We start from the raw sequence: 11,800 nt of genomic DNA, 5'->3' as shown, positions 1-11,800 counted from the left end.
AAAGAAAGAAAGAAAGAAAGAAAGAAAGAAAGAAAGAAAGAAAGAAAAGAAAGGAGGAAAGGAAGGAAGGAAGGTATGAGTTGGAGTAATGGCTTCTAAGGTGCCTTCCAACTCTGAGTTCTGTGAATCTTTCATAACTTGGCCAAGTTCAATAAATACATGCTCACTCCTTGCATCAAACTTTGCTGCCTTCTAAAAGAGCTACTAAGATGACAAATAGCACAGCCCCTGCCTTCAAAGAGCTTATGGTATAATAAGAAGAATGACATAGACTGTTGTTTTTATTGTTATTGTTGTTGTTGTTGTCATTCAGACCCATGATTTCACTGAGATAGGGAACTCCTGGTAAGGAAATGCCCTCTGCCACTGCAGAGCCCATTGCAGATTCAAAACCATTCTGCAAAGTATAGTCTTATACTTATAGCAGGAGCTCCTGGAAGCCCAGGTTCCCTTCATAGCCCAGGTCAAGGGTGACGTTTCCTGATTCCCACAGCTGTTAATGCTCTTCTCTCAATCACTATCTGTTTTGTATATATCTTACATCTACTTATCTGTAAATGCAGCATATCTTCCTAGTAGAGAATGTAAGCTCATTGAGGGCAGGGACTGAGTTGTTTGGCTGGGTTGTTGTTGTTGTTTGACTTTCATTTTGTTTTTTTATCCTTCATACCTAGCACAGTAACCGGCGTTGATTTACTGGAAAACTGACTGGGACACTGAAAGCTGAAGTGATTTACTTGTCCAGGGTCACCCAAGCAGTGTTTGCCAGACAGAACTTGAAGCTAGATATTCTTGACTCCAAGACCAGCCCTCTATCCATGCTACATCTCACTGTCTCTCAAGATGTACATAAATATTATGGGGATAAGGAGAGGGACTAGACCCATGATTTCATTGACATAGGGAACTCCCAGACAAGAATACCCCACCAATGCAGATTGGCATCTTTTCTGCCGCTTATAAGTGTTAAAGAGTTGCCTCGCACATTGAGAGATTGTGACTTACCCAAGGTCAAACAGTCAGTATGGGTCAGAAGTCCAATTTGAGCTTTGATCCTCCTGACTTTGACTAGCCCTCTATCTGCTACACCTCCCTGCCCTGCCTCTTGAGACATCCATCAATATTTGACAAAGCAATATGTTGTGATAACTACAAAGGAGTGACCCCCACAAAATGCCATGAAAAAACTCAAGACGGAAAGGTGATTGACAGCTAGAGTTCCTAGGCTCACAGCTCTAGTGCTCAGAGGATTTTAGAAGTCATCAAGTCCAGGTGAAAAGTGACAGTGCTGGAATTCGAATTAGGGTCCTATGATTCTCTAAGTCAGTGCCCAAGTCAGAGAAGGTTCACAGAGATGGTGGTATCTGAACAGAATGGAAGGAAAAGAGATTTTGAGGGACAGAATTGGAGGTTCTAGTGGACATGGTAGTGAGAGGGGCAGCCATTCTAGAAATGGGTTCCAGCGTAAGTCTACAGGTATATAGACAAACCCTGGAGAGGACTGAATGAGAGCAGAAAACAGAGAGGACACGAATTTGACCAAAATAGTCCATGAAAGGGAGTAATTAAGCTGGAAAGGCAGGTTGATGCTAGATTTTCGGGGGCCAGGATAGAATATTTTTATTTAAGCCTATAAGCAATAGGAAGTCACTGAAAGTTGTTTTTTTGTTGTTGTTGTTGTTTTTTGTTTTTTTAGCAGAGGCATGGCATGGCATGGTCAAGCCTATGCATTAAAAAGATTATTATGCATTAATCTAGCAGCCCTGTGAAAGTTGAATCAGACAAGGAAGAGAACAAAGAGAAAATGAATTAGGAGGCTCTTTTCGCAGCCCTAAGGTTCTCTGTCCTAGCGGTATAGCAGCAGGAATGGACAGGAGGAAAGCAAATGCTAGCTCCATTGTGGAGGTAGAGTCAACAAAAGACCAATGAGGCAGGGTAGTGGAGTGGATGAAAGGCATGGACTTGGAAGTCCTGGGGTCAAATCCCACCTTGGACACTTTGCTAGCAGCATGACCCTGGTCATATCACTTCTTGTGTCTGGGCCTCAGTTTCCTTACGTGTAAAATGAGCAATTGAAGTCAACAGTTTCTAAAGGCCATTCTAGCTGTAAATCTGTTCTCTTTTGATCCTATGACTGGTTGGATGGAGTGGGGAAGGAGACTGAAGAGTCACAGGCAACTGAATTGTTGAATCCATGGGGAGTGGGAATATGGTGGAGCCATTAGCAAAAATAGAGAGGTCAGGATTAGAGGAGGTATTTGTCTCAAATTAGGATGTGTTGAGTTTTAGGTGGGGGGAGGGGCATCCAGGTGAAGACTTGACACGCCACCTCTAAGAGGTCAACAGCCCCTGATTTGGACAGAGAAGATGCCGACCAGTCATCCATCATGAGGACCAGAACGGTTTCAAGTTTGGTGTAAGGGATCTATTTAGATATCAGAAGGAATTTCTTGAAAGAAAAGATAGATGAGTGAGAAAGTAAGGCTAGAATCTGACGTGGTCTTGTCCATGAGAGGCCTCCTGGAAATTAACCTGAATACAAATCTAAATGAAATCACATCTTTTCTCTCTATCTTTTCACTCTACTAAACTGTGTGAGCGGACTCTGCCTCCGTGGTTTGGGGAGATTGAATAAACATCGTTTTAACTTAAAAATTCCCTTCTTCCTGTGGTTAGGATCAATGACCCCAACAAGCTTAAGAACCCCAAATATCTGGTGCGGGGGAAGGAGCTCTCCTCCAAGCTGGGCCAGGGCTACTTGGCCTAAAGGTGAGGATTGGATAAGAATCTCAGTGTTGGGGGCAGCTAGGTGGCACAGTGGATAAAGCACCCACCCTGAAGTCAGGAGGACGTGAGTTCAAATCCGGCCTCAGACCAAATACTTGACACTTACTAGCTGTGTGACCCTGGGCAAGTCACTTAATCCCAATTGCCTTTAAAAAAAAAAAGAAAGAAAGAAAAGAATCTCAGTGCTGATGGTGACTTCAGAGGCATGTAGTCCAAATTACATCCAAAACAAGGGCCTCCTATGTCATAGCCCTGACAAGCGGTCATCCGGCTTTCACTTGAAGACCTCCAGCAGGAGGGGAATGCACTACCACCATTACACTCTGGGACAACTCTAATTGTTAGGAAATTCTTCCTTACATTGGTCAAAGTCTGCATTTCTGCAACTTCTCCTCCATTCCTTCTAATTCTGCCCTCTGGGCCGAGCAGAAGAATCTAATCTTTCTTCCACATGACAACCCTTCAGATACTTGAAGACAGCAATCCTGTCCCTGCCTAAGGGGCTACCCTCGCCCAGGTGAAAGGCTGTGAAGAGCTGTGATCTGTCTGGGTTCCCAGAAACCTAGTCATTATGGGGGGCCTGAGATCTCCTATAGGGCCTAGGATGGGCTTTGCTCAGGTCTGGGGAGAGGAACCCGTTGGGCACTTACTATGTGGTGAGAATTCACACCATGCCTTCTTGTTCCTCTCTTTTACTCCCTTGTGGGGTGGTGTTCAAAGTTCCCCTTGAAACCTCAGCCTCTGCTTGGGAAGATGGAAAGCAAGGTGGCCTAGGTGTAACTGAAAACCTGTGTTATCTGGGAAGGGTGCCATCGTGACCCCCGCTCCTTTCACAAACATTACCCCATCAGCCCTGGCTCCAGCCCCAACCTCGCTTGTCTCTCTCTGCCTTCCACAGCCACCAGGGAGTCAGCCTTTGTCCACGCCATTGCCTCGGCTGGTGTGGCCTTCGCCGTGACCCGCTCTTGCGCTGAGGGCTCCGCTGCCCTCTGTGGCTGCGACACCCGCCACAAGGGCTCCCCAGGTGAAGGCTGGAAGTGGGGGGGCTGCAGCGAGGACGTGGAATTCGGCGGCATGGTGTCCCGAGAGTTTGCCGATGCCCGAGAGAACCGGCCTGATGCCCGCTCAGCCATGAACCGTCACAACAACGAGGCAGGGCGACTGGTAGGTGGAGGCTTTGGGTTGGCCCCTGTGCCAGCCTCCTCCTCTCAGTCTCCTTTACTCCCTCCCCCACCTTAACCCTTTCCTCCGTTGTTCCCTAAATCACCTTTCTGTCCTCCTGAATCTCCTCCACCTGGCTTTCCACCTCTACCCTGACCCCCTCTCAGCAGCTCCCAGTTCCAACACCATCCTCTCATTTTCCCTAGTCCTACTTCCCCCAATCCCCTCAACTCTCTCCTGTCCACTCCCTTATCTCTCAGTCCCCCACCACCCATTTGCTCTCAGCCTTCCTTATCTGCTTCTGTCTCCTTAGGTATTTCACCTTTCTCTACTCTTCTGTCTCCCCCTAATCTGACCCCCTCTGAGGCTTACAGGACCACAGGCCTGTCCTAAGGGACCTTCCTTAGGACCCCTAAGAACAATGAAATCCACCATTTTTTCTGTCTTCTTGGCCCATATTTAACTCCCTGAGTATCCATGGCTCAGTGGGGAAGAAGGTAGAGAGGTGGTCTCTCAGGGTATGTTCACTGGTTGGCATTTCCTCTGTCTAAACACCTCTCAGAGGTAGCACACCAAGTCTCTACCTGGATGCCACCCTCCCCACCCCCTACAAATTCAACATATCCTAATCTGAAACTAACAAGTCCCCTAAATCTGACCCATGAGCCTTGAACCGTGAGCTGGGGAATGGAGGCAGGAAGTAAATGGGAGAAAGGAGAAATGAAGGAGTCACTGGGTCAGTCATAGCTAAAGGAGACTTGAGTGACAGGAAGATTTTGGAAAATGTGGTCCCACCCTCCACTCCCCGAAGTTCTCTTCAGGAAGTCCCCTCCCTTGAATTTAACTAGCTTTGGGATTCCCATCCCATCCCATGCCCAGACCGAGGGAGGGACCTGCCTCTGGGCTCTTCCTGCATTGGTCACCACTCCCTCCTTAGCAATGAGTCTCAGAGAGGTTCCTTGACTTGCCCTGAGTCAAACAGCGAGATAAATCCCTGGGAAGGCTTTTAAAGGATTAATACATCAAATCATTGTCTTCATTGAGCACCTGTTCTTTCTTCATCTATACCATGGGGGGTGGAGAGGGGGGAGAGCAGGAATAGAGGAAGCAGAAGGCTAGCCCCAGTCTGGTTGGGAAGCCACGACCATCCACCCACAAAACAGAAAATGGTATGGGAGAGTGTATCAGCGAGGGTGGGATTACTTAGACATAGTGTCATGGGAGCTCAGGTGAGGGAGAGAGCCCCACGGACTGAAGTGGTCAGTGAAAGCTTCCCAGAGGAGGCTCGGTCACTCTCCTCCATATCCTCTCTGTCCTAATAGAGCAGGAACAGGTGCCCAATTCAACAAACAATTATCAAGGGCCTGTTTGTGTATAAACTACTGCACTGGGCCCTGGAGAACATAGGAAGGTGAAATAAGGCACCATCTCACTGTCCAGGAGCTATAATCCAGGAAGGGAGTGTCCAGGTGTACCCTGTAAAGGAAGCAATCCTACATCCAAGTGCAGGTTCACAGGGTCATGAGTTAGACCTGCAAGGGACCACAGTGGTCATGGAGTCTAATCATCCCTACTCTCCACTTTATAAATGAGTCACTGAGATAAATAAAATTACGTAACAGAGCTGGGGTTTGACACCCTACCACTGGCACCCTAGTCCTCTGATTTCAAATCATGAGCCCTTTCTACTGAGCCTAATTTCATAGAAGAGGAAAATAAGGCCCAGGTAGGTAACCATAGGATTTATTACTAAATGGGACCTTAGGAATGATTGAGTCCAGCTCTCCTCCCCTCTACCTTACATTTTATAGAGGTTAAGTGTTTTTCCCACCATAACACAAACCAGCAAGGGTCTCAGCCAGGATCTGAACCCAGGTCTTCTGAATCCAAATATAACACTCATTATATTCTACCATGCTGCCATAGTCATGCCTCACCAAGCATTGGGCCTGAAATTAAAGGGTGTGCAGGGCAATGTAGGCATTAAAAGCTGCTTGAGCAAAGTTACAGAAACAGGAAAGTTTGAGATATATTTAAGAACTGTTATATCAGCATGAACTCAATGTAGAGGCAGTGTGATAGAAGGGGCAAAGAATGATGGATTTGGAGTTGGAAGGACCTGGGTTCAGATCTTGGCTCTTCCACTTATACTGCCTGTATAACTTCTGACAAATCTCTGGGCCTCAGTTTGCTCATCTGTAAAATGGGAGGAGGCAGCAGGGGAGAGGGGATTAGACTAGACAGTACTTTCTAACTCTTAAGTCTATGATTTGCCCAGTTTGAGTAGATCATAGAGTATATGGAGGAAGGAACTGGAAAGATTAGTCAAGACCAGACAGGGAGTTTGAATGCCAAGTTAAGGAGTTTAGACTTTATCCTTTAGAAAGCTGAGAGCCTCAAAAGATTTCTAATCAGAGAAGTATGATGAGAGTTGTGCTTTACAAAGATGCATCTGGCAGCTGGTGCAGGTTTGACCAAATGGGGAGAAGCTGAAGGCAAGGAGACCTGTTGGAAGGCTGTTGCAATAGTCCAGGGGCCAGAGGGAGCGAGGGGAGGAGAGCTATCTAGAAGATGCTGCAGGGCTAAAAGCAACAGGACTTGGTGACAGCTTGGCTGTTGTGTGGTGAGAGAAGGAAGAGTCAAAGGTGATTCTGAGGTGTCTCCAGGAGGGGAACAGGGGAACAAATTGCAAGGGGCTGAAAGGTGAGTGGGTGTCAAAGATAGAGAGGCAGTAAGTATAAAAACAGCACTTTCTAAGAGTTTAGTGGTGAACGCGAGGAGGATCCAGTAATAGCTTCAGGGAATATCAGGATCAAGTGAAAGAAAGGGAAAACCTGAATATGTCTGTAGGCAGTGGTGGGTGAGCCAATAGAATGGGAAAGCTGGAAGATCCAAGTCCCTGCAGGCCCAGAGAAGGAGGAAAGGGGCTTACAAGGATTGTGTGCAGACATAAGAAAAAACGTTCACACTGTCAGGAAGCTCTGCCTCTGGAACAGGGAGCCAGGCAGAGTGTGGAGACCATGAACAAAGTCAAGGGAGTTGGGAAAAAGAATCAGAAAGATGGATAACAGGATAACAGCTGGAAGGGACTCAAGAAGTCATCCTAGCCGGTAGAGCCCCTTCATTTGACAAAGGAGAAAACCAAGGCCCAGGGTGGGGGAAGTGCCTCGCTCAAGGTAATACAGTTAGTGCGATAGAGCCAGGATTCTAAGGCACAGCTTCCAGCCCCACGTCCAGCCCTCTTTCCATTGGTTTGGAAGTCTCAAACACCCACAATTTTCCTTGTAGGGACAGTACACACTCCAACCTGTGCTAAGGATGGTATTGTCATTCTATTCTGCCACCATCAGCATAATTAAGGCAGAGAGACAGAAAGAGGCCTGACTGGAGTGAGACACCTCGGGTACAAATCCTCACTCTTCTGTTCACTACGTGTAACCTTACACAAATCACTTCAGCCTGGACCTCAGTTTACTCATCTGAAAGATGAGGGGGTTGGATTCATTGGTCTCTTGGGCCCCTTCCAGCTCTAAATCTATGATCCTATACTCTCCAGCTCTGGGTCCCAATATCCTATGTCTCTTCTGCCCCCCCCCACCGTACCCCCACTAACATACGTACATACTCACCCTCACACCCAGAGTTAGGCCCCCACTGACGTCCTCCCTTCCTTCTCTTCCAGGCCATCATTGACCACATGCACTTGAAGTGTAAATGCCACGGTCTGTCGGGCAGCTGCGAGGTGAAGACCTGCTGGTGGTCCCAGCCTGACTTCCGGGCGGTGGGCGACTACCTGAAGGACAAATACGACAGCGCCTCAGAGATGGTGGTGGAGAAGCACCGGGAGTCCCGGGGCTGGGTGGAGACCCTGCGGCCCCGCTACAATTACTTCAAGGCCCCCACAGATCGGGACCTGGTCTACTACGAGAGCTCGCCCAACTTCTGCGAACCCAACCCCGAAACGGGCTCGTTCGGCACCAGGGACCGCGCGTGTAACGTCACCTCGCACGGCATCGACGGCTGCGACCTCCTCTGCTGTGGCCGCGGCCACAACACCAGGACGGAGAAGCGGCGGGAGAAGTGTCACTGTGTCTTTCACTGGTGTTGCTATGTCAGCTGTCAGGAGTGTACCCGAGTCTACGACGTCCACACGTGCAAATAGAGCTGGCCTGGCCCGGGGAGCAGGGTAGGGGGGGGCTGCATCACTGCGCACTGGCGGGGACGATGAACTGGGGGATGCTTCTTGTCCTTCCTCCCGCCCCTCCCCACCCCAGGGCCCCAGAGAGAAAGAGGTCATAGCATTTAGAGCTGGACGGGACCTCTGACGTCATGTAGTCCAACAACCTCATTTTACAGAAGAGGAAACTGAGGCCCAGAGAGGGGAGGTTCACACTGGTAGTAAGGGGCAGAGCTGGCATGCAAACCCAGGTTTTCAGACTCTGTCAAACAGCTGTATTTTGGGGCCACACTCTCTGTATCATCAAATCAGGCATGAGGGCACTCTGGAAAGTTATTTTTGTTGTTGTTGGGGGTGGGGGTGGGGTGTCATCTAGACTGTATCCTGGTATGGAAACTCCCCTCCACCGGTGCAGATCAGCAACTCATCTGCAACTCGTTGTCTTAGAGAGCTGCCTGGCAGCACTGAGAGGTGGTGTCACACTGAAAAGTATAAAGTTACACAAACATGAGGTCCTGATATTGTAGGATCCTTCATAGGAAAAAGTAGGATCATAGGATTTAGAGCTGGAAGGGACCTGAGAGATCATGCAGACCAACCCCCTCATTTTACAGAGGAGGAAACTGAGGCCAGAGAAAGGAAGTGACTTGCTCAAAGTCACACAGCTAATCAGTAATAGAAGTCAGGACTTGAACCCGGGCCCTCTAACTCAAAATCCAGCATCCTTTCCATTTTATCACAATCGCCTCACTTACCTTGGGAGCTGGGGGCAAGAAAGAAAGCAAGGCAGAGGTGTTGGTGGACCAGTCTACTAAAGGGGTAAATGGCCAACAGGTAAGGGAGAGGACTTTCCCAGAGAAGAAGCTTTCCCTAATCTCTTATTGCTATGGTTTCCACCCCTCCACCTCTGATAAGATCAAGAGTTCCCAAGAGTTCAGGAAAAGGATCCCTATTCTGCCGTTAAGGGTGGGGGTGGTGGAGAGTCATACTCAGAAGGTTGTTTCTGCCCGAGGTCCATGTCCACAAAGTCATGTCCCTTTCCAATTTGTTTTGCTTGTCGTCAGAGGTCAGAATTTGGAGCACATCGGGGAGGGGGAGAGAAGAGGGAGTGTGGAGAGGAGAGTTGCAAGAAAAGTAGATTTCATCTCAATATAAGGGAAAATTTCCTGGTCATTAGAACTGTCCAAAAGGGGAATGGCCTACCTCAATGGAAGTCTCCAATTGATGACTACTTGTCAGATGGCATAAAGGGCAGTCCTTTTCAGATATGAGCCAGATGGCTTGGAATGTCTCTTCTAACTCTGGTACTCTATGAGGAGGCAAGTGGGTTGGGCTGGAGTGAAGATGTCAGTATCTTTTGGAACAGTTGGGAGAAAGAGTTCAGAAACACTGGGTGTCCTGAAGCCACAACTAGGGGGGTCATATGTTGGGGATATTGTAAAGAAAATGCCTGTTCAAGTCATTACTGGACCAGATGCCCTCTGAGGCACCTCCCATCTCTAAGATTCCAACACTGAGATGTTGTCATTCCAAAGCAAGACTTGACAGAAGTGTGGACCAGCTGGGATCCCAATCAACCCCAGCCCCCCACTGGGATTACCAGAAGAAACCACATGCTTTCAGCCCCATTCAGACTAGCTCCCAGCATCACCACAAGTCTAGAGACTTATGGACATCCTCAGCTGGGCAAGGAGTCATGCCAGCTGGCTCATAGAACTATGTCTCCATTCATTGCCACTAGAAAACACACTGTGTAAATTCATGTGCACACATGTGCCCACCAGATGCCTTCCATGGTCTGTTTGCCATTTAGGGAGGCAGAGGGAGGTGTCTTCTGTAGTCACTGGGGCAGGAACAGGGCAGGAATGGGTTCCTAGGTCGGAGCATGCCCATCAGAGCAAGATTTCTGTTAGGTCTTTCTGGGATGTGGAATTCTGACTTCTTAGGTCTTTAATGACCACCCTCAAGAACCAAGAGATGGCTCTATATCCCTCTCCTTCTAAAAAGAAATGGAAATTCAACCCCTAGGGTTGGCACAGGCCCTCTTTAGTCATTCCTAGTTTTCCCCAAAAGAAATATGACCCACAAGTGACTACCAGGGTTGATAGGGTTGAGGGGATTGTTTCTCCTATTTTAGCTTTCTCTGTACCCCAACCCTGAGGACCCTATACCCATTCATTCCGTGGCTACCTAAAACACTTTCCTTGTCCTTTCCTCAAGGTCTTTCCACTTTCCCTGCCCCAGGTATTTCTCCCCAGCTTCCCCAGTGTCACCTCCAAAGAGAGGAGGAGGAGAACTTAGCCAATTGAGTATTTGCCCCAAAATAATTGACTTGAGACCATGCAGTCCCCTTCCAATTCAATAATTCAGTCATCCTCTTTAAAGGCAGATTTAGTGTGAGGGAGGGTCTCCCCTCCTCTTCCCATCCCCTAAAATAACTTGGTGGGCTGTACTCATCATGGAGAGCCACTAAGCTAAGACCTCTGAGATGGAGGTATTATTCTCACCTCCCACCCCTGCAGTATTTCATCCATGCTGCCACTCATCCCACACCGCCTCCTTTTTTTTTCTTCGAGAGGTCATTAGGCTCCGTGGGATAATCTGAAAGTCAAGTCCATCATGGATCCCGGAGGAAGGGGAGGAGGCATTTGTGTGTGCATGTGTGTACATGTCGAGATATCCCAGCTCTTTCCTTTTTTCTCTTCCTTCTCTACTTTGATCCTGGCCTTGAAACAAAAGCCCTGAAACCTCATCCTGACCAGGCAGAGGCTGGGGGCAAAGCCATCTGGTGTGTGGGTGATTTGTGAGGTTTGATCCTTTGAGTGACATCTCCCTCCCTTGTTCGTCATCTGGAAAATAGAACTAATGCCAAATTAGGTCTTTTCTTTAAGGCCTCAGTCTCCCCTGGATTTCCCCTCTGCTCTTGCACTCCCATCACTGATAAATGTGAAGCTGGTCTATCTGACTTCCAGTTCTCTAGCTGGGACCCTGGCCTTTCATGGTCAGGGATGGGGGCCAAGAGGGACCGGTAGGAGACATGCAGTTTGCAAAGAGAAAAATTTGCAGGCCATTGAGGGAGGGAGACAGAAATTCCTCTTCCTTTTTTATTTTAAACTTATTTTAAATGCTGCTATATCCACCATACACTGGAGCTAGACAGACAAAATTTATTTTTTTCCTTTCTTTCTATGAAAGAAATTGTTTTAGACTTAGCTTTAGGAAATTTTAAAAGAAAAAAAAATGTGAAGTTGTGTGTTCATTTCCCAAGATTCCAGGATCTCCCTGAAATGTGACAACAGTGGGAGTCCCTGGATGTCACCTGATAGAACTTCTTGGAGAGGGTAGGACTTTCTGGGCCTTGGTGAGGCTTATGATAGGACACAGCAACAGCTGAGAAGAGGACATCGGCAGGCTTCTAAGCCCCCAACCTCTGTGGTCCTTAGCTGTTTTCCCACCCCCAATGGGGGAAAGGAAGATCAAGGTCATTCATTCTCTGCTCCATGCCTAAGCCTTCAGAATCTGACATAATAGCAGAGGAGGGGGCCCCTGCCATTGAGAAGGGCATGGCCCTGGGAACCAACATAGAAAGGGGGTGGGGCAAGGTGGACCAGGTTCCCACATTTGTTATTGAGATTCCAGAAAAGTCTTCCTTAGGGCCTTCTCCAAGTCCAAGGA

General features: G+C 48.1%; 1 protein-coding gene across 1 annotated transcript in view; it reads left to right on the top strand.

The window, feature by feature from the left end:
* Window positions 1-8,748, top strand: part of WNT3A (Wnt family member 3A) — a 95,311-nt gene extending 86,563 nt beyond the window's left edge. The window contains exons 3-4 of the mRNA XM_027842167.1: window positions 3,686-3,951; window positions 7,631-8,748. Of these exons, the coding sequence (XP_027697968.1) occupies window positions 3,686-3,951; window positions 7,631-8,110 (746 nt within the window). The 3' untranslated portion in view covers window positions 8,111-8,748. The remainder of the gene's footprint in view (window positions 1-3,685; window positions 3,952-7,630) is intronic.
* The last annotated feature ends 3,052 nt before the right edge of the window (window positions 8,749-11,800 follow it).

The sequence above is a fragment of the Vombatus ursinus genome, unplaced genomic scaffold, assembly GCF_900497805.2.
Source record: "Vombatus ursinus unplaced genomic scaffold, bare-nosed wombat genome assembly UNPS02014867.1, whole genome shotgun sequence".
NCBI classification, from domain to species: Eukaryota; Metazoa; Chordata; class Mammalia; order Diprotodontia; family Vombatidae; genus Vombatus; species Vombatus ursinus.
This window is presented reverse-complemented; position numbering and strand designations above follow the sequence as displayed.